The sequence below is a fragment of the Monodon monoceros genome, unplaced genomic scaffold (genome assembly GCF_005190385.1).
Source record: "Monodon monoceros isolate NGI ecotype Baffin Bay Population unplaced genomic scaffold, NGI_Narwhal_1 Super_Scaffold_18, whole genome shotgun sequence".
In the NCBI taxonomy this organism is placed as follows: Eukaryota; Metazoa; Chordata; class Mammalia; order Artiodactyla; family Monodontidae; genus Monodon; species Monodon monoceros.
The window spans coordinates 75,157,490-75,181,136 of record NW_021703774.1 but is presented as its reverse complement, the minus strand read 5'-3'; the positions used below and the strand labels follow the sequence as shown (position 1 = coordinate 75,181,136).

The 23,647-nt window shown below is 39.7% G+C and overlaps 1 protein-coding gene across 8 annotated transcripts in view; it reads right to left on the bottom strand.

Moving 5' to 3' along the window:
- LOC114898406 (dimethylaniline monooxygenase [N-oxide-forming] 5) overlaps positions 1-16,161 on the bottom strand; it is a 30,151-nt gene extending 13,990 nt beyond the window's left edge. For 7 of the 8 annotated variants that reach the window (XR_003794355.1, XR_003794356.1, XR_003794357.1 and 4 more), the window contains exons 1-5: positions 15,062-16,161; positions 14,730-14,907; positions 4,534-4,722; positions 2,429-2,591; positions 728-870 (exon numbers count right to left, since the gene is read on the bottom strand). Coding sequence is in view for 3 of the 8 variants with exons in the window: in XM_029227842.1 (XP_029083675.1) it covers positions 728-870; positions 2,429-2,591; positions 4,534-4,722; positions 14,730-14,864 (630 nt within the window). In the remaining 5 variants the exon portion in view is untranslated. The remainder of the gene's footprint in view (positions 1-727; positions 871-2,428; positions 2,592-4,533; positions 4,723-14,729; positions 14,908-15,061) is intronic. The other variant, XM_029227843.1, reaches the window with a different exon arrangement.
- Between the last annotated feature and the right edge of the window lie 7,486 nt (positions 16,162-23,647).

Genomic DNA, 23,647 nt, shown 5'->3' with positions numbered 1-23,647 from the left:
ATAACAAAATATATCAATGATGTCTTTTTCTAGGAATTTATAATTAAGATACTTTTTTCACAGTTCAAAAGCTATGATACAAAAAACAGAACAAACAAACCAAAAAACCTCAAGGACATAGAAATTGCTTTAGTGTGAATGTTATTCTGTGTTACCTAATGGTATGCAAAGGCTGGGGAGAGCTGCTTGCATGTGCTACAATGTGGATGCTTTTCATACTGATACCCATGTTGTCTCTAGAAGGATTAGACTTCTTTTTTCCATTCGGGGAGTGATGAAGAGTGAAGAGGAAAATTCCTCCAACATCCTATTAGTGAAAAGCTTTCAATGACTGAGTACACTTTCCTTCAGATAAGAGCATTATCACTTCTACTGGCCAACAGGTGATCCACACTCTGAATGCTGCATTCTAACAAGCTCTCCCAGCAATCACCTGGTCTTCTTCAGAGCCAGAGGCACACTCTGAAGAGACAGCTGAGTGAGATTATGAGCACAGTTTGTGGTCATGACCAAATTCCTTAGTGTGAGGCCAAGTGAATGATGGGAATCTAACTTGTAACCTTGTCTCCATCACATCATCAGTCAAAATGTTGCCAACTGAGGCAGTGAAACCAAGCCCTGCATTTGCCATTGGCACTGATGGGCTGTGTGCAGGTATCCATACATTCTGCTGGGTCCACCTGCAGCTTCCTTGGTGAAGCAAAGTAAATAATTTACTAATTCAAACCTGCTTGGCTGTGTGGCTAATTTCCACAGCCAGATCACCTCCAGAATTTCCAATGCCAATTATAATGACTCTCTTTCCAGTGAAACTCTCTGAATTCTTATAATCTCGACTATGAAAGTATTGTCCTTTGAACTTCTCAATTCCTACAAGAGAAGGGAAAATAATTATTGGGTGATGGTTTATCTGATACCATTTGTTAAATCATTCACTTTTTTGCAGTGTGTAGAGTTTATGCATATATTCTCTATATGTTCTGCTTTTACTCAGGTGCACTGTTGCCTTTCTGAATATTTTGCCTGTTTCCTTTTCCCATAGCCTAAAAGTGGAACCTTGTGATTTCCTTATCATAAGTAGTCTGCTGAACTCAGGATCTTAACTCAGGATGTTAGTATTTTGGACCTGTGGACTCACAAATCCAAACTGCTTCAGAAAACCTCCATTCTCTTTTGTCTTTTCATCCTGTTTATTTTTTTTTATTGAAGTATAGTTGACATAATATTATATCAGTTTCTGATGTACAACATAGTAACTTGATATTTATATAGATTATGCAACATACAAAGTTATTATAATATTACAGTATTTTGTCTATATTCCTTGTGCTGTATATTACAACCAGGTGACTGATTTATTTTATAACTGGTAGCTTGTATCTCTTAATCCTCTTCACCTATTTTGCCCATCCCCCACCCCCTCTTTTTATCATCTGTAAATACCTACTTCCATTCCAATTGGAGTATATATGTTCTTGTATACGCTAAAGTATACATAGAGTGCTTTTTTCCCCAAAGAATGAAAATCCAGGTCAAAGACTGTAATTAAGCTCTTTCTTTAAGCTTTATTTTCTTCCTTAGAAACTCAATATTTCTGTTTCCTCGATTGCTAAAAAAGCCCTCATTCAGGTTGAAGAAGATGTGGTAAATATATACAATGGAATATTACTCAGCGATAAAAAAGAACAAAATAATGTCATTTGCAGCAACATGGATGGACCTAGAGATTGTCATACTGAGTGAAGTAAGTCAGAGGAAGACAAATATATGATATCACTTATATGTGGAATCTAAAAAAATGGTACAAATGAACTTATTTACAAAACAGAAATAGACTCACAGAGGTAGAAAACAAACTTATGGTTACCAGGGGGGAAAGGTGGGGGGGGACACCTAAACTGGTAGACTGGGATTAACATATACACACACTACTATATATAAAATAGGTAACTGATAAGTACCTACTGTATAGCACAGGGAACTCTTCTTAGTACTCTGTAATGACCTATATGAGAAAAGAATCTAAAAAAGAGTGGATATATGTATATGTATAACTAATTCACTTTGCTGTACAGCAGAAACTAACACAACATTTTAAATCAACTATTCTCCAATAAAAATTTAAAAAGAAAAAAGGCCTCATTCAATCTAATGCAGATCAACTTTTTATCCTTAAAAAAACTAAAATTATTGTAAAACTAAATATAGAGCCTTCTAATTTTCCTCTAGTCCCCGAAATTACTGTTATCTCTACGTCCTAAATAGCATTAATACAAGTTACCCCAACATCTTTCAGGAGAATATGCAGAATCAGGATAAGCCTTATTTCATCCCAAGGTAGGAATCACTCAGACAACAATCCTCCCATTCTTTAGGGATCAGGTCACAAGCATAGTTCCAGTGTCTTCCTTCCTTGTAGGCTACTTACCAGGGAAGCTTTCCAAGGGTAAGTGAGCATTGGTGTGATGGCCAGTGCAAACCATAACTCCATCGAAGACATTCACCTCCTTTTTCCCTTCAGATTCCGTGACCACCTCCCATTGGCCTGAAGTGGAGAAATCAGGCTGCTTCTTCACACTGCACACGGTGGTCTGTAAAGAAAAGGGGTAGCCACAGGGCACTATAACCACAGCCTAAATAGTGGACACCTTCCTTGACAGGACTCTCCTTGCAGAGGGTAAACAAAGGGCTGCTACCACATAACAGGCCTCATGCAGGGGTATTTGACTTTCGTACTCCACAAATCAGAACTTTTTTGTTTGGGGCTGTGGTCAGAGTGAGAAAACTTCCATGAGGCAAGCTAAATAAAACAGAGTTGGCAGACTAATGTTGCACTTTCCTCTGCTTCTAGAAAAGTGCAAATTACTAGTTCTCGTGGACCATACCTAGGGCAATGTGATACTCGAATAAAGTTTGGGCTTCTCTTGTGCTTCTGAGACACTCCATGCACGAAATGCCTATTCCTCCCCATACCCCGAGACATCCTGAGACCCTCTGATGCCTTCTTACCTCAAGTCCCGTTCTCACTGTCTGGCCTTAAACTTGTGACTGAGCTAGAGGGCTCCCTTTCCTAATAGAGTAGAGAAACATCTCAGTGACTCATATTTTATGTAAATGAATCTCTCTGACTCCCATAAATGCCCATTTTACAAGTAACTATAAAGAAAGAAGGTGTGAGGTGGGATAGTCAGTGGCACAATTTTTAGCTTTAAAAAATAATAATAAATATAGGTTACTCTACCCAGGTTAAGGAAACATTAAAAATGTGTTCCTGTGCTTCTAGGGTTTATGACCCTAATGTCTTGGTTGACTAATAGAGATACCCCTCTTGTATATGTGAGACATCCTATACTACTTATAGTTCCTCTCTATCATGTTCTTACTTTTACACAGGCTGGTGCTTCTGCCTGAATAATCCTTTTACTCTTTCTTCATTTGGAGAAACTCACCCTTCAACATTTAGCTTGGTATTATCTCCTCTAAGAAAACTTCCCTGGTGTCTGATGCCTCATGCCCTGATGGGCTGTGTCCCTCCTCTGAGCTGCAATGTATAGATTTCAGTGGCATTTATCACTCTAACTCTTTATTTTTATAATTATGTTTACAATGAAATTTCTCTTCATTTTTCTATCTCCTTAACTAGACCATGAAATCACTGTTTTTTTGTTTTTTTTTTCTGTCTTCACTGCTTAGTATGGTAACAAACCTGTTCAATAAGTGTTTAAAGAAGTGAAGAGAAGGACCACTAGGCTGTAAATGATTGACTTTGGAAGTCGTCACTGGATATTGCCATTTTAATTTTGTCATTAAACAGAAAAAGGCATGATTTAGTAGAATGATCAGAAGGTAGAAGATTTGGGCTTTTTGCCAGCTGTCAGAAGTATTGATTCTTTTATGGTCATGGTTTAGAATGATAGGAATATCACAGAAGACTTTACAGCAGGAAAGAACCCGTGAAGTGATCTAGTAAAATAATCTTGTTTTACAAATAAACTTAAGATACATCAACGTTGAAGAACTTACTTGTCTGAAGTCACAAGTTGATTAGTGGTAGAGCAAAGACTAGAACTCAAGTTTTTGCTTCCCAATTCAGTGTTCCTCCCTCTACGCCAGAGTTAGCTTATTTGCTTCCTCATAACTTCAATACCTACTTCACTGGGTTGTTGTGGTCACATAAATAATGCACTGGAAAGTACTTCAGAAAGTATAAAAGGGCTAAGCAGCAAGTTGTGGAAACAGAAGGTTTTAAAGTTCCCATACCTGTCAGTTCCCCTCATTGTTTTATTGTAATCAAATGATATAGAATGAAGGCAATGAAATGAAGGGGGCTTCCTGGATCTGCAGTCAAAATACATAGAAGAGGGACCTTTCCATGAATATTTTCAGACATAGAGAAGACATAGAGTAGAATCTGTCTGGATAGGATAGATACATGAGCATATCAAACCAATCTATACATAAGCACTGGTAAATAAGACCAGTTATTCACTTACTTGAAACTCAGAACACAGAGGTACCCACGAAATTCCCTACCTTAAATCGAATGTACTTTAGAAGGTCAAATTCATTGGCATACATCCTGAAATACTCCAGGACCTGGGAGTTGTGCATGAAGTTAGGATAGTGATCTGGGACGGGATAGTCACTGAAGCACATCATCTCCTTAGAAGTGTTGATGACCACTGACTTGTAAATACTGGCCCTTCCTTCTTCAGGTTCTTCCTGCAGTAAATAAAAAGCATTCATAGCAACTTGAGAATTAACATCATGGTTTATAAACAGCCAACAAACATTTGAAAAAGTTTTCTGAAAGAAATGTCAGTTAAAAAAGTCCCCTCCCCACAGCCCTTCACATCTCCCAGTATTTGTGCCCTCGTGCAGTCTCTTCCCCTTGAATCTAAGTTGTCTTCATGGCTTGCTTTTGACCAACAGCATGCAATTGGAATGATACTGAATGGCTTCCAAGACTAAGTGATAGGTAGTCTTGCAGCTTCTGTCTGGGTCTCTTAGAAAGCTTGCTGTGGTGGAAGTCAGCAGCCACGTAAGAAGTCCAGCTACCCTGAGACCACCATCCTGTGAGGAAGCCCGAGCTAGCCACATGAAGAGCATGTTTGGGATAGAGGGATGTGCAGCCAGCCCCCAGAAGGTCTAGTTATCCCAGTTGACATTCTAAATATGTGAGCAGGGAGGTCATAGCACACGTCCAGTCCCAGCTGTCACCTTATTGCTATGACATAAGACTCCAAGTGAGAACTGCCCATCTGAGTAATAGTCTTTTAAAAAGTATATGTATTTCAAAGCCTTGGGAAGTTTCAAGAGTTTCATACACTTGCCACATTGTTCTCCAGGAAACACTGTACTAACTTACATCCTGTCCACTATGTGTTCCCATTTTACCTCGTTTTTACTAAATTAAAAGACAGTCACTCAGTGTTAGCAAAAATGAGGTGAAATGAGATCTTAGTACAATGTTTTCTGGACAGCAATGTGACAAGTATATGAAACCCTTGCAACTTAGCCTTTTAAAGAAAGATTCAGCATTGTAGACAAAGATTTATGTTAAAGGATGTGAATGACAGCATTATTTATAACATAAAAATGAAATAAGCTAAATGCTGCAATATTGTGATTTATAAGAAATATATATTTGGTTATCCTGATGGTCAAAATATATTCTCATATATGGTCTTTTTCCACAGTTCCTGGCTCAGAGCTCCCAATACTCTCCTAATTTCCTAACTGTTGAGAGTGATACCAAGTGTCTTTTGTTATGTTAATATGGTGACCTTTAGAAAGCAACTAAGGTTGTGGGCTGGTTACCAATGGAGCAAACACTGTGATTAGAGGTTTGTAACTTTCAGTTGCCTATCCCCTGACCTCTGGGGAGGCGACAGGGGCTGGAAGTTGAATCAATAGCCAATGCCCAATGATTTAATCAATCATGCCTATGTCATAAAGTCTCCATAAAAACCCAAAAGAGTGGGGTTCAGGGAGCTCCCAGGATGGTGAACCGAAGAGACTAGGGGAGAGCGGTGTGCCTGGAGAGGGCATGGAAGCTCAGTGTCCTTTTCCCTATGTGTCTCTTTCATTTGCCTTTTCCTAAATTATATTCTTTTATAACAAACCAGTTGCCTAGTGAGTAAATGGGTTTCCTGTATTCTGTAGCTGCTCTAGCAAATTAATCAAACCCAATGTGGGAGGGGTTCATGGGAATTTCTGATTTATACTCAGTTGGTCAGAAGTATAGGTAACAACCTGGACTTGAGAATGGCAACTGAAGTCCAAATCCCAGGAGGGGGTCGTTGGAACCTCCAATCTGTAGGTGGTTGTTCAGAAGCCCAGGTAATAACCAGGGCTTATGACTGGTGTCTGAAGTGGAGACGAGGGTGAAGTCTTGTAGGACTGAGCCCTCAATCTGTGGAATCTGATGCTGTCTCTGTGTAGATAGGGATCACAATTGAGTTGAATTCTTGGACATCCTGCTAGTGTTTGAGAATTGTTTGCTGGTGTCTGGGGACCACCCGCCACCCACGCACACGCACACACACATTGGAATTGGTCTCAGAACCATTTAATGCCCAAGAAAATTCACTGTAATTTTGAGAACCACTGCTCCAGATCCTTGCTACCTAAAGTAGGATCTGTGGACTAGCAGCAGGGGCATTACTTGGAAGATTGTTAGAAATGCAGAATCTTAGGCCCCATCCCAGACCTACTGAATCGGAATCTGCCTTTTAACAAGATCCTCAAGTGTTTCAGATGCATCTGAAAGCAGAGAAGCATTGCTCTAGCTGATACCAAACCCCAGTTCACTGTTCTTTCCCCATCAAGGTTAACTTCTTTGCTTCCTCAAAAACTTCTACTAACTACCTCATGGGGTTGTTGTAGTGATCACATAAAATAAAGCAGTATCTACCCAGATTGTTATATTAGTCTGTCACTGAGATATCACAAACCATGACTTTTCAACTCTATTATATTTTTTAAAGATTGTTTTGATTATGGAAAATTACCTTAACCAATTTGGGCCCCCTCTTCTCTTTTTATTCCAGGAATAGATATTTGGATGCTGGCTATTATTGAACATTAAATGGCCACAAAGGAGAGTGTTCACTGGCTTTGCCCACATTAGAGATGATTTTCCTCCCATTTTTAGAGAAGAATTTTTCAATTTCAGAATCCTGAATAGATCATTCCCATTTCTCTGCCCCATACTTCAAGATCTCATTCCCTTTGGCTGCTAATAACGTTTCCACAGGTCTCTTCCAATCTATCCTACCTATTTCAACCAAAGTGTTCTTTCTAGGGTATGGTTGTATCTCTTCCCTAATTAAAATTTTGGATGCTGCCCCATTTTCTCTAGTGTATATTTTTCAGCTTAGGATTCAAAGACCTCCATAATGTCTTGGAGTCTATTCTTTATCTCCCCAGCTAGATTGTAGGCCCCTTGACTTGTATGCATGATCTTCCCCACAGCATATAAAATTATAAATAGCCCTTAGTAGATACTTAATAGATGTATGTTGAATTATATTGAGAAAGGTACATATAGAAAAAGGAAGTAAATTTACATAATGCATAACAAACTAATGAAATACATCAAAGTTCATTTAAAAACAGTTGAATAAGATATTTTAATCGTATTCACAAAAATTTGTGGTAAGGAAAATTGCAAAATAATATAAAACCAAATGCATAGAGATATTCATTTTATAGTATTTAAAATATCTATTAATTAGAAACCACTTAAAATGCTCCCCTCCCCCAATAGGAAAAGGGTTTAGTAAATTATGGTATCTCAATATGATGCAGAATTTACCTTCTACACCACTCCTTAAGTATCCTGCTAAATTCAAAGCAGATCCTGTCACCCCACTGCTTAATGGCTTCAACTGATTCCATTTGGAAAAGCAAATTTCTTATTTTGAAACTCAGCATATTTCACAATCTATCCCAATCTACCTTTTTATCTTCATTTAGTGCTCTCCTCAGTTAACTTCAAGCTTCTGAGTCATTAAATTGTTGTTGAAACATTCCAGACTCTTTCACAACTTTAAACTTTTGTAACACTACAGTACAGCTTCTTCATTTGGAAAATTCCTATCATTCAAGAGTTACATCAAATGTCACTTCTTTGGAGAAATATTCCTTGTCCTCTCCACTGAGTTAAATGCCCCATTCAACCTCCAAGCTGCCAAAGCTCTCCGCTCATATTGCCATCAAGGCAACTTAGAACACACAATATTCTGCATTTGTTTCGATGACTATGAGGTACCCAAAAGTAGGATTTGTGTCTTATTTTTTGTAGCTCTATCATCAAAACAGTACTTCATATATAGTGGATGCTTAATAAATGCTTTGAAATGAATTAATGAGTGAATTATAGAGATTGAATTTGGAGATACTTAAAACAATGATTTTGAAATCTGTGTAGAAACATTGAAAATGGCCTATGATATAACTTTAAGTGGAAAAAGTAATATGACAAAATGCAAGTCACATTCTAACCACCGAGTATATAATATTATGTATGCCTAGGGCAACTGTATACCTATGTCTACCCATATTTATATAATTACACATTGTATAATGTCTCCCCTGTTATACGAGTATATTTTATTTATTTTAAATCAATAAAACTTGAAAGTAGGAAAAACAAATTGATTTATTAAGGAGGTATGATTTTTTCTTTTATTTTTGTAGAAATGTTGTTTATACTACACCTTCATGTTAAAAACCTTCAGCAAACTAGGAATAGAGGGAAATATCTTCAATTTGATAAAGAACATCTACAAAATACCTGCAGCTAACAACGTACTTTATAGCGAGAAAATGGACAATTTCCCCATAAAATTGAGAACAAGTTAAGGACAGCCTCTCTTACCACTTCTATTCAACACTGTACTAGAATTGCTAACTAATATAATAAGATAAGAAATGGAAATAAAAGTATACAGCCTTGGAAGGAATAAATAAAATGATTTTTATTCACAGATGATATGACTGTAGAAAATCCCAAAGAATTAAAAAGAATTAAAAAAAATATTCCTGAAAGTAATAAGCAATTATAGTAGTGTTGCAGGATACAAGGTTAATATACAAGAGTCACTTACTTTCCCATATACCAGAAATGAAAAATTGGACTTTGAAATACAGTACCATTTATAATAACACCCCCCAAATTAAGTGCTTAGGAAAAATCTAACAAAATATGTATGAGACTTATATGCAGATACCATAAAACACAGAAGAAGGAAATCAAAGATATAAATAAATGGAAAGATATGCTGTGCTCATAGATTGGAAGACTCAGTATTGTTAAGATGTCAGTTTTCCCAACTTGATTTGTAGATTCAACGCAATCCCAATCAACATCCCAGCTAGCTATTTTGTAGATATTGACAAACTGATTCTAAAATTTATGTGGAAAGAAAAGAGGCTTAGAATAGCCAACTTTGACCTTAAGTGTGGACTGTGCATAGTGACTTTCTTGCAAAGAGTATAGTATGACAAGGGAGAAAAAAAGGAGCAACTTTACAGTGGCAAACCCTGATAAACAGCATCTCAAGCCAGGTCGGCAAGGTTAACATCAATCAATTGTGATAAGTTTGATAGTATGTACCATTGATAGGATGTGATAAGAATAGCACTTTACCTCTAAGGCCTTCCTCCCCAAAATTCATAACTCCAGTCTAACCATGATGAAAACATCAGGCAAATCCCAGTTGAGGGACATTCTATAAAATACCTAACCAGTAATCCTCAAACCTGTCAGGGTCATCAAAAACAAGTCTGAGAAATTGTCACAGCCAAGAGGAGCCTAAGGAGACATGACAACTACATGCATTGTGGTGTTCTGGATGGAAGCACCTGGAACAGGAAAAGGCCATTAGGAGAAAAACCTAAGTAAATCTGAATAAAACATGGACTTCAATTTATAATAATGTATCAGTACTGGTTCATTAATTAGGACAAATGTATCATACTAATGTAAGATGTTAATAATATCTGGGCATGGGGTATATGGGAACTCTGTACTATCTTCCTAATGATTCTGTAAATCTAACACAGTTCTAAAATTCAAAGTTTATTTAAACATGTTGTTTGTATATAGCACGTTTTTTTTAAAAAAAAATTAAATTAATGAGTGGTAGGGTCCTTTTGGAACCAAAATGTTTGAGGGGGCAAGGGTAGACACATTCCTAACTTTTAAATTCGACTTCATTCATTCATTCAGTAGATATTTCTGAAGTCTCTCTGTAATAAAAACACTATATTAATGCTAAAAAATACAAGTCTGTCCCTGTTTTCCAAGGGTTCAAAGTTTAGTACAAGGAGTAGAGCCATGCTTTCCACAGCAGGTGTGTTGGGATGACTGAGCTAAATGAATCACAGATCTTACCCCTGTGACAATAATCATATATTTGTATTCTTTTTCAAGCAACTAAGACAACAAAGTGTTATTGTGTGTCAACAAAAACCTTCAAGCCCTTCTAAACACCTGATTGGACCCTACGTAGGGTTCATCACTGTCAACTCACTGCTATATAAAAGAGAGTGAGGGCAGAGCAGTACTGGGTCAGTGAGTGTTAAAAGAAGCTTCTGCTCCTGCACTTTAGTATTTCCTACCATCAGTGAATAATCTGCCCTCTAGAGATGTACCTTGATTGTATTTCCTGCCTAAGCACATTATTCTCATTGAGTAGGAAGTTCATATGAGAAAAGAGAGAACCAGGGACGTAGGGTAGTGTAATTGGAACTGAAGGGATTGGAGGCAATAGTAAGGGCAGAAGAAAGGAGAAAAATGACTCCCCTTCAGTGGGAGGAGTGAGAACAGTGTGGATCTTCTGTTCCTTTGACAGGCTCTCAGAATCCTGAGGGACAGAGCTGTTTTAGGACTGTTCTCAGCGTTGTCTTCACACTGGACTTGCCTGGGGAACTCTAAAATACTAATGCCTGGTCCCTATTCCCAGAGACCCTGTTTTAATTGCTTCTTGTCTAATGTGTAGACAAGGTTGAGATCTGCTGGTAAGAGGTCGTGTGGTGGCCCCGGAAAGCTCAGGGCACCAGAGTTTATCCCATCCACCTCAGAAGTCCTTTCTCCATACATCCTTAGCTAAACTGCAGAATGCCTGAGGGCAGTGGCAGGAGGTTATATAACTCTGTATCTCCACACCGTCTAACACAGTCTGAGCTTCAGAAATGTTTGTTCAATGAACTGTTATCGATTTTGTTTTAAAGATGCAATGTCATCCTCATTAATCACCTGGGAAACCTGGGGTAAAAGCTGAAGGGCAAAGGTTTCTATGTTGGCTGCGCTTTAGAAATAACTTGTGGAGACCTTTATTGGCACCCAGGCCAATAAAACCAGAATCTGGATGGACTGATATCATTATTTGTTAAAGTTTGTTAAAGTTCCCCAAGTGATTGTTCAGTGTTGCAGCCAAAGCTGACAGCCACTGCTCTACAGTTACCCTTTTTAAGTATTTTTGTATCCATTCAGTTGTCTTTTGGGGGGCGGTTTGATATATTTAAGAATTAAAAACACCCGTTCATCTAAGGGTGTTTATTACTTAATTTTATATTTTAAATTAAAATGTACTAAATATGCCTCATTTTACATTATATTGTATCCATGTGCTATCTTTGTATCACATATACACTTTAGAACCTCACTACGTGAACTGTAGTTATCAGATCAGCAGCATCAACATCACCTGGGGCTTTACCTGAAATATAGAATCTTGGCACCACCCCAGATTAATGAATCGGAATGTACACTTCAGCAAAAGCTCCAGTGATTCATGTGCACATTAAAGTTGGAGAAGCACTGCTTTGGTATGCTTTAAGGATTTTAAAAATTCAGATTGACTAAAGAATATTAAAAATTATTTTCCAGCATTACATACTTCTTAAAACCTCAGCATTTCATAAGGGATTTATCATTTTAAGCTATTTCGTTCATAAAGTAATATTGTAGTATGAAAATTAAAGTGATATGTCTCACATTTCTACTGACTTTTCACCATCAGTCTGGTCTAACTTTAATGAGGAGATCAAGAAGAAAGAAATTTATATTGAGTCCCTGAGACCTGTTACAAGAAAGAGAAAATGGAAGCCCTGAGTTGCCAGTGGCTTACTGGACACCCGGTAGCAATGGTGGAATTCCAAAGTGCTGGGGACGATCCTATATATGAAACCCCCAATGCATTACAGAAAATTTAGGGGGCGTAAGATGGGGGAGAGGAAGGCTCCAAATAACAAGCAAGGGGGTCACAGAAAAGCAGATCTGAGGCAATTCTTGAGGAAACCAGCATCAGCATGTAAAACATGTTTAATCTGCAATTAATGGATGTTTATAATACCTCAGGCTCCACAACTGTGTAACTGTGGAATATGTGAGAATGAAGGTCTCTATTTCCACAAGCATTCTAAGCAGTCACCCAAGATATTTTGCTTCTCTAGGATTCATTTATAAAATGTAAATATATTTGGTGCCTAATATATGCCAGGCATCCCCCGTGGCTCTAGAAATATAGTGGTGTTTGTGTGTGCATTTATAATATATGTAAAATATATGTATGTTGTATATAATGTAATAGACACAGATGTGGTGTCTTAACAGCAGTCAGAGCATTATGATGAAATATAGCTTATTTATTTTCAAGAAAGCAGTTTATAAGGTGCTGAAATTTTGCCAAGAGTATAATCAGAAAACACTCCAAATTGGGTCTTTAACAGAGAGGAGGTTTAAACCACTTTGGAAATAAAACCTGATAATCAGGTAGGATGGTGGACCCTTCACTAATTTCATGCCTGGTCAGTAGTTGCCAGACCTGGCTAGGATGCTTACCACACACCAAATGTGTGGGCCACACTCTAGGCCTACTGAATAATAACTGATGTTTAGCAATTATTGTGCCACTGTTATTAGTGATGACGTAAGTATTCATTCACTTAATCCCCACAGTAACTCTATGAAGTGGGTGCCAGTAGTATCTCCTTCTTAAAGATGACAACACAGAGGTACAGAGAGGGTTAATGGTTTTCCCCAAGGGCACAGTAGGATTTGAACCCAGACGTGCTCTTAACGTCTACACCATGCTGTGGCTGGATTTCAAAAGTAAAATTTCCTATTGATTACAAAATATTTATTAACAGTCTTTTCAGCCATGCCCAAGACTGACTATGACCGAGGCATGCATGGTGTGCTAAGGAGTATCCACCCTAGATCCGAATAGGGACGATTGTCAAATAGAGTTAGTCCCCAAGACGGAGCCCGGATGCAAAACAACTGTACTGCTGTTCTACTAAGGAATGCTATGAACGAATGGAACCACTTTTAAGTAGCTGGCCAGCACCGTGTTCGTTTTGCGACATATGAAACAAACCTGGACACCTTAATACCATTCACTGGCTTAAAAAGTGAGTTGAGAAGCAAACCCAATGGATGTTGCTTTGGAGATCAGTTAAGGAGGGTGATATTCTTTGACATATAATAAGCTTAACTATCATTTAAGTAAGAAGATACCTTAACTGTTAGTAACAAGTTGCAGGGCTCGGTGTGCATATTAAAGCAGCTCAACTTTAAAACTGAGTCTGTGCAAGGACAAGAAAACCCAGTTGCAGGTGCCCTCTGCCCTTCTCTGAAGACAGGACTACTGCTTTGATTTCTCAAGTGAAGGAAAAGTGCAAAGCAAGGAAGGCAGCCAGGTTTTATATCCTATTCAAGCACTAGAATCATTAGAGAATTGTTTAAAGTAAAGAAGGAAGGAAGCAACGAAGGAAGGAAGGTAAGAAAGAAAAGAAAAAAAAAACAGTAAGGTTAGAAGAGATTGAAAAGGGGGATTCCTGGAAGGAGTTCTTAGCAGTATTCTAGATCACTTACCGATGAACGCAGACCAAGAGCAACCACTTTACATGTCTGCCATTCTGCTACAGCCCCATACCAAGATTGTTACCCTTTTATGGATAGCGGCAAAACTCATTACAGACAGTGCCCAACTTGTGATTTTTTGACTTTACAATGGTTCAAAAGCAATACACATTCCATAGAAACCACACTTCGAATTTTGAATTTTGATCTTTTCTTGGGTTAGCGATATTTTGTAACATACTCTGGTGATGCTGGGCAGTGGCAGCTTCCAGTCAGCTGGAAGGATCAGGAGGGTAAACAACTGATAGACTTACAACCATTCTGCGCCCAAACAACCATTCTGTTTTTCATGTTCAATACAGCATTCAATAAATTACATGAGCTATTCGACACTTCATTATAAAATAGGCTTTGTGTGAGATGATTTTGCCTGACTGTAGGCTAATGTAAGTGTTTTGAGCACGTTTAAGGTAGCCTAGGCTCAGCTATGGTGTTAGGTAGATTAGGTGTATTAAACACATTTGTAACAGGATATTTTCAATTTACGATGGGCTTATCAAGATGTAACCTCATTGTAAATCAAGGAAGATCTGTAAATGAAAATGATCTCTGTGCCATTTTCACAGACATCAGTGAAGGAAAAAACGAGTGATACCTGCGTCCCATTTTGCTGCCAGCGTAGGGAAAGAGGACCTGCATAGAACCTGAGGTGATGGCTGCTGAGAGGAGGTCAGCAGGTTGAAGTCTGGCAGGTCTAATCACTGTGAAGCCCATCATACTTCCTGACACGAGGTAAAATATCTTATGCACCTAGTTACGGCGAGAGTTCCAGGTATTAAGGAACCAGATTTACCTGAAACCTCCACAGCCCTCCGATGTCATCAGTCCCTTCAAAGCAGACGGGCTCCAAGCCTTCTTCCAGGCAGCACTTGATAGACGTGAGCCCACTCACTCCTCCCCCAATCACAGCGATTCTTTTCTTGGTCATGGTCTCCAGAGATCGTCACCGGGCTGAGTCAGTGTAACCTGTCCTAAAGAAAGGATGACAAAAGACAGAAAGCACACATCAGTTAACACCTTTCAAAGAAGAGCTTGAACGTGGCATTTAGATAAATTCTGCAGCAGCAGGTGCCTTTGGGGAACCCAGATTCCAGTGTCCTCGTGGACCACCGGGAACTACTACACCTTGGATGGGTGAGCCCTGTGCCTGGAAGACCCAGAGCTGAGAGCTCTGCTGCGGTGCCCGACCTCGCTGCCTTTGCCCCAACACTGGCAGATCCTTCAGCTGCGATCTGGAGGGCACTGCACTTTCAGCTCTTTGCAAAGAAATGTAAAGCAACAAAGTACAAACAGCAGCAATAGCCAATGTGGAGGGGCTGTTCAGCTCCACCTCCTTTCAGCCAACACACCGACCACTCCGCAGCACCCATTACCCCACAGAGGGGAGAAAACGTGGGCCAAACCTGCTCTGGGCAGAAATAATTAACCCTACGCCCTCTCTGTTTTTCACCTGCAGTTGCCCGCGCTCTCAGCTACTCTCAGGGGAGACCCTAGGGGCCGGAATCTCCATCACCCGCCCTTCCCATTCACTTTTAACTTCCTGGTGTTGTCTTACAGTGACAGACTCCTACTGGTGAAGGGAAACTGTCACCAACGACCCCGAAGCAAGTCTTGCTCAAAAGCTTAAGCGGAGAACATCTGTCTTTCAGGAGATCTGTCAGAACACATCCCGGCCCCTCGTCCACTTCTCCAAGCCAACCCCCAACCCCACAAATCGGATCTTTGGTTCCGTGCTATGGGAAGAAATTTACTTTAAAATACCCATGCGCTGAGCTGGGTGCTGGGGTACAGTGGGGAGTGAGGGGATTAAGTTTCCTACTTAGAGGAGCTTATAGTTTAGTAGAGAAGACTGAAACACAAACAGATAATTTCAAAAAAATAAAAATACTGTAAAAAGTGCTTTCCTCACAAAGCTACCTGTGTGATTACAAACACACAGCTACCCGTGTGATTACACTTTTAAAATGTAACAAATTCTTCAAATACAAAATCATGCATGAAAGACCAATGTAATGGATATAAGATTTCACACATTGGGTCAGAATCAGGGCTCATTCAATCCAGGAATCTGTTTTGACAGGTGTAAGGAGTTCTGGGAGAGGTACGCGTTGTGCCTGATGCTATGCATCTTTGTGCCCCTTATGTTAGGGACAGAGTAAAGGGACAAATTAGTTAATTAAATAGTTAACCCCACTAGGGGATTGTAAGTAAAGAAAAAAGTATGGGTGACCCCTGTAAGTTAATGATCATTCAAGAAAGCAGGTTTGCTTAACCACAAAACCAAGCAGGCCTGTTTAGCAACAAAATCCATGCAGCAGAAGCATAAGACAAAACATGTCGCAAAACAATAAAACAGTGGTGGTATGAGACCCACATCCTGCCCAGTGAGCTCAGTAAGTTAATGACCCCTAGGACATGCTCTCTGCACACTTAAAAAACAATAATTTATGGAAAGATGACATTTCAAAATGAAAGACACTCATCGTACCGAGACCTGAAATAATTTTTCCATAGTGCCACGACAGTCAGAGCTTGACCATATAGGGACAAGAAAACTCCCCTGCCCAGCCTGGAGGAGGAGCTGATGATGCAAGCGTGATGTCTACTAAAGAATGAGGAGCAAGGTGGTCTTTTCCCCCTCCCTACTTTTCCTTTGATTATAAAACTGTAGCCTACTAAATTCTCAGGGCATGGCCCCCTCTGGCCTGCCCGCTTATAAGCTTTATAAGCATCCTATTCTAATAAATCACTTCTTATCGATCACTTTACCTCTCACTGAATTCTTTCTGCGTTGAGACGTAAAGGACTGGAGCTCCTTGGAGCCCCCCAAAACACCACCTATCAGTTTCACTTTTACTAATGCCTGAGTCAACTTTGCTGAAGGTGATTTATTGCCAATAATGCCAGCCCTGGGTTGTTTTTTTTTTAATTAATTAATTAAATAATTTCTTTTTGGCTGCATTGGGTCTTTGTTGCTGTGTGAGGGCTTTCTCTAGTTGTGGTGAGCAGGGGCTACTCTTTGTTGTGGTGTGGTCTTCTCATTGTGGTGGCTTCTCTTTGTGGCGGAGCATGGGCTCTAGGCACGCAAGCTTCAGTAGTTGGGGCACGTGGGCTCAGTAGTTGTGGCTCATGGGTTCTAGAGCACAGGCTCAGTAGTTGTAGTGCATGGGCTTAGTTGCTCTGCGGCATGTGGGATCCTCCTGGACCAGGGCTTGAACCCATGTCCCCTGCATTGGCAGGCAGATTCTTAACCACTGTGCCACCAGGGAAGTCCCCAGCCCTGGGTTTGACTTACTGACCTCACCCCAGAAATATCCTTCCCAGACCAATGGTTATTTCTCAAGGGTTTACCTTTTAATGGTGCGAAAGGCAGAATAGGAAGGGACAGAGGAATTCCTCTCAGCAATCCCATGAAGAAAGTACTATCAAACATTTCTTCTGCAAGTAAGTGAAAAGGCAGGGAGGTACACCTGACAATCTGGCTTCAGGCCTTGGCTTCAAACACTATATATACTTCTCCTTTATGAGGATATATTTACATCTTATTTATCCACAAGTCCTTTGTCCATTTCTCATCTCTCTATTGCATCCTTATCCTTTGCTTAACTCCTGCCTTTACAGTTTACACTGTAGCTGAACTGCTTTTAGCTGAGCATAGCTTTCCTTATTTCAACTACTTTAAAATATGTTTAAAAATAGATCTTTGGGGGCTTCCCTGGTGGCGCAGTTGTTGAGAGTCCGCCTGCCGATGCAGGGGACATGGGTTCGTGCCCCGGTCCGGGAAGATCTCAGATGCCGCGGAGCGGCTGGGCCCGTGAGCCATGGCTGCTGAGCCTGCGCGTCCAGAGCCTGTGCTCCGCAACGGGAGAGGCCACAACAGTGAGAGGCCAGCGTACCGCAAAAAAAAAAAATTAAAAAAATAAAAATAAAAATAGATCTTTGGTTTTGGAAATCATTTGGCTCCATCAGTAAGACTCCTGCTCAAAATGTGGTCTGAATTATATGAACACACACACACACATGCACACACAGTGGGGAATACAGGACATCAACATACCCTAATGGGAGAATAAAGGGAAAGAAGCTTAAGGATGGAGTTATATATATTTCTCAGTAATTAAAGTGGTTTTTTTTGATGTGGTTCTGTCTTTTTGATATGGTTCTTATCAAAATGTCATTAATCTCTCAATAGTCATCTTAAGACAAGCTAATGAAAAAGTTCGTATTTTTCTTTAAAAAAAAAAAAAGCTACTATTTACTTTTGTTCTGGATTCTCTTGTCACTTTGCTCCAGAAATCCCTTATTTAACTAGTGTCCTCACCATCAAATACCATGAAATAGAATGTCATTTGTCACCAAATATCTTTTCTTCTGTCTAATGCTGCTTTCTCTTAGAAAGAAATAGCAGGGGTTTGTTTTGTTTTGTTTTTTCCAGTTGCCTAAACGCATCTCCCTTCAGATTTCAAAAATATTAATCTCTTGTCTTATCCCTCCCCAAGATTTATGGCAGTGGAAGGGCCACCGAATACTAAAGAACAAGAAGTTCTCATATAATCATCCTGTTTCCATTAGACCATGGTTTATTGGGTGTTGGAGAAGTTAGTGACTTCCTTTGAGTTAATGAGTTGCTGGACCACAAAAAGCCAAATCTGAGTCTGAGGGAGATGATTGCAAGTCACCCAGAGATCCCAGAATTTGAGCTGGATGCAGCACCTGGATGGAATTTGGAGTTGTCTCCCTTGGGGTGGGGATGAGCATATCAGGAGAAGGATGAACACAGAATTCTAGTGGCTAGAGGGGTGTCAGACAATGCTAGCTCTTCATTAAAATCTGTTTTCCTCCTATTACAGCATTATAGGACTGTAGCTGGGATGGGGCTGCCCAAATAGCAACAGTATTTCCCAGTTTCCGTTGCAGCTGCACGTGGCCATATGACTAAGTTCTCACTAAGTTCTGTCTAACCCATTTAAAAGGCAATGGTTTTCCCTGGACTTCTGGTCACTCTTCTTTCCTGTAGTCTAGAATAATGATAACCAGAGAGACCTTTGGGAACTATGTATTGGAGTAGGTCCACCATCAGATTGCGGCCCTAAATGCCTGGACCTTCTAATCTGGTTCTATTAATCTTGGACTCTTACATGAGAGATAAGTAAATTGCTATTTTGTTTGTGCTATTGAGTTTTTAATTTTGCTTTTTACAGCTGTTTAGACAACCCTAATTAATATTAGTATCAACATTCTTTGGACTTGTAACTTTTTAAAGACTGATATCTTTCATAAAAGTTTTCAGTTATAGGGCTTCCCTGGTGGTGCAGTGGTTAAGAATCCACCTGCCAGTGCAAGGGACACAGGTTCGAGCCCTGGTCCGGGAAGATCCCACATGCTGCGGAGCAACTAAGTCCGTGCGCCACAAGTACCGAGCCTGTGTTCTAGAGCCCGCAATCCACAACTACTGAGACCACGTGCCACAACTACTGAAGCCCACGCACCTAGAGCCCGTGCTCCACAACAAGAGAAGCCACCGTAATGAGAAGCCAGCGCACCACAACGAAGTGTAGCCCCCACTCATTGCACCTAGTGAAAGCCCACGTGCAGCAACAAAGACCCAATGCAGCCAAAAATAAATAAATTAAGAAAAAAGATTTTCAGTTATAAATGTGAACTTATACTATAATAATACCTTTAAAAATAAAATTCTGAAAAGACTGTTTTAATGCAACCATTTTACATATGGGAATTTTAACTTATAAATGATTTACTTGGATAACTCTGAATGTACTAGAGATGCCTAGTTATGGGAAAACTGATGAATACTTTTATAAACTGAATATTAATCTCTCCCTACTGAATCGGTTTTACAATTTCAGAACAATACAAGAATTACTTTTAAAACTTAATATTGTAAAATGTAATTTTAATGCTCTACTACTTTGTGTTTTGTAATTACTTTTACACTTGGCAAATATGTTTTATGTTGTTTTTAAATTACTTGTAAAATGTTTTAAACCTTGACTCAAATTTTCTCTGTTTAGGCTAACTGCAAATTTGCAAGTGAGTATATACAGGCTCAACTTTGACTAAAGTTTTTCTACAGACAAAAGGCAGGCAGAGGACATGGGGGGTGGGGGGAGGACTATGGTCATAGGGTCCTGCTCCATTTCAGCTGTGCTTCCTGTGCATCCAGTGCTGCATGCCATGCTCTAACACACAAACACAAGTAATGGAAGAGCCTGCCCCTCGTGATTTTCAAAGATGATTGGAAATACAGAATATAAACCCATTAAAAAGATTTAGAGATACTTAAAAATACCATAAAAACAAGAGGAAAATCTCCAATGAAGAAATGACTGGGTTCTAAAAAGTTAATCAATTTTAACAATTGTTGAAAATCAGAATACATTTTCCCATAGAACCAATGTCATTTTTTATGGTTAAGGCACTGGAAATATTGTAAAAACCAAACGAAGCTCAAAAGAAAATCAGTTAAAATTCTGGATCAGTAGGAATGGAAGTTTTGTGGTAATGGCTCATTCACATTGAGAACAGCACTCATATCTGATGAGTCTCTGGGGGCTCTTGTCCTCCCATTCAGTCTTCAGGCACAGGGTCCTTCTTGTGGCCTGCACATCAGAGACAGTTGAGACTTGTCCTAGGGTGGGGACAGTGGAGATCATGAGAAGAAGATGATTCTAGGTATGGTTCAGAGGTAGAATGACTGTAATGATGGATGTGGAGCAGAGGTGTCATACAGAGAGTTTTCTTGTGCACATTCCCAGCCAATATCCACCTCCAGAGGTAAACATTGTTTCCTTTTGTTTTTGTTTGTTTTTTATTACTGAGGTATAATTGACATGTAACATATTAGTTTCAGGTGTACAACACTTGTGCATCTGCATATTTGTATATTGTGAAATGATAACCAAAATAAGTCTAGTTAACATCTGATGCTTTTATTTGTTCTCAAGCTTCATATAAATAGAATTACATAGTATATACTCTCTGTGCTTGGAATCGTTACACAATGTAGTGTTTTTAAGATTTATCCAGGTAGTTGCCTGTATCAGTAGGTTGCTCTTTTTATTTGTATGAATCTATAATTTGTTTATGCATTCTCCTATTGATGAATATTTGGATTATTTCCACTTTTTGGTGTAATGAAGGTGTTTTATTCTTGAACAAGTCTTTTTTTGTGGACGTCTGCTCTCATTTTCCTTGTGTGCCTAAGAGTGCAATTGCTTGGTCATAGGGTAGGTTTATGTTTAACTTTAGTTGCAACTGCCAAAAAGTTTTCAAAAGAGGTGCCATTTTATACACTCACCTGCAATATATAAAAGCTCCAGTAGCTTCATAGCCTCTCAGCACTTGGTACTGTTAGTCATTCTTGTGGGTGTGTGATATTATCTCATGGTGTTTTTGATTTGAATTTCCCTGATGACTTATGATGTTGAACGTCTTTCCATTTAATTTCTTGGCCATTTGTATATCTTCTTTGCAAAGTGTTTGTGAAAACGTTTAGCCTGTTTTTTAAAAGCTGAGTGGTCTTATTATTGAGTTGTAAGAGTTCTTTTTTTTTTTTTTTTTGCTGTACACGGGCCTCTCACTGTTGTGGCCTCTCCCATTGTGGAGCACAGGCTCCGGACGCGCAGGCTCCGGACGCGCAGTCTCCGGACGCGGCTCACGGGCCCAGCCGCTCCGCGGCATGTGGTATCTTCCCGGGCCGGGCAAGAACCCGTGTCACCTGCATCGGTAGGCGGACTCTCAACCACTGCGCCACCAGGGAAGCCCCTGTAAGAGTTCTTTGTACAAGTTGGTTACAAATTCTTTGCAGATACATTTATTTCAAAATATTTATTTATTTTTGGTTGTGTTGGGTCTTCACTGCTTTGCGCGGGGGCTTTCTCTAGTTGCGGCGAGTGGGGGTTACTCTTCGTTGCCGTCACCAGGCTTCTCATTGCGGTGGCTTCTCTTGCTGTGGAGCACAGGCTCTAGGCGCGTGGACTTAAGTTGTTGTGGCACGCAGGCTCAGTGCTTGTGGCTTGCAGGCTCTAGAGCGCAGGCTCTGTAGTTGTGGCGCACGGGCTAAGTTGCTCTGTGACATGTGGGTTCTTCCCGGACATGGGATCGAACCTGTGTCCCCTGCACTGGGAGACGGATTCTTTTTTTTTTTTTTTAATCTTTATTGGAGTATATTTGCTTTACAATGGTGTGTTAATTTCTGCTTTATAACAAAGTGAATCAGTTATATATACACATATGTTCCCATATCTCTTCCCTCTTGCGTCTCCCTCCTTCCCACCCTCCCTATCCCACCCCTCTAGGTGGTCACAAAGCACCGAGCTGATCTCCCTGTGCTATGCGGCTGCTTCCCACTAGCTATCTATTTTACGTTTGGTAGTGTATGTATGTCCATGCCTGTCTCTTGCTTTGTCACAGCTTACCCTTCCCCCTCCCCATATCGTCAAGTCCATTCTCTGGTAGGTCTGTGTCTTTTTTCCTGTCTTACCCCTAGGTTCTTCATGACACTTTTTTTTCTTAAATTCCATATATATGTGTTAGCATACACTATTTGTCTTTCTCTTTCTGACTTACTTCACTCTGTATGACAGACTCTAGTTCCATCCACCTCATTACAAATAGCTCAATTTTGTTTCTTTTTATGGCTGAGTAATATTCCATTGTATATATGTGCCACATCTTTATCCATTCATCCAATGGTGGACACTTAGGTTGTTTCCATCTCCGGGCTATTGTAAATAGAGCTACAATGAACATTTTGGTACATGACTCTTTTGGAATTATGGCTTTCTCAGGGTATATGTCCAGTAGTGGGATTGCTGGGTCATATGGTAGCTCTATTTGTAGTTTTTAAGGAACCTCCATACTGTTCTCCATAGTGGCTGTACCAATTCACATTCCCACCAGCAGTGCAAGAGTGTTCCCTTTTCTCCACACCCTCTCCAGCACTTATTGTTTCTAGATTTTTTGATCATGGCCATTCTGAACGGTGTGAGATGATATCTCACTGTAGTTTTGATTTGCATTTCTCTAATGATTAATGATGTTGAGCATTCTTTCATGTGTTTGTTGGCAGTCTGTATATCTTCCTTGGAGAAATGTCTATTTAGGTCTTCTTTGGAGAAATGTCTATTTAGGTCTTCTGCCCATTTTGGGATTGGGTTGTTTGTTTTTTTGTTATTGAGCTGCATGACCTGCTTATACATTTTGGAGATTAATCCTGTGTCAGTTGCTTCATTTGCAAATATTTTCTCCCATTCTGAGGGTTGTCTTTGGTTGTTTATGGTTTCCTTTGCTGTGCAAAAGCTTTGAAGTTTCATTAGGTCCCATTTGTTTATTTTTGTTTTATTTATTTTTATTTCCATTTCTCTAGGAGATGGGTCAAAAAGGATCTTGCTGTGATTTATGTCATAGAGTGTTCTGCCTATGTTTTCCTCTAAGAGTTTGATAGTTTCTGGCCTTACATTTAGGTCTTTAATCCATTTTGAGCTTATTTTTGTGTATGGTGTTAGGGAGTGATCTAATCTCATACTTTTACGTGTAGCTGTCCAGCTTTCCCAGCACCAAGTATTGAATAGGCTGTCCTTTCTCCGGTGTACATTCCTGCCTCCTTTATCAAAGATAAGGTGACCATGTGTGCGTGGGTTTATCTCTGGGCTTTCTATCCTGTTCCATTGATCTATCTTTCTGTTTTTG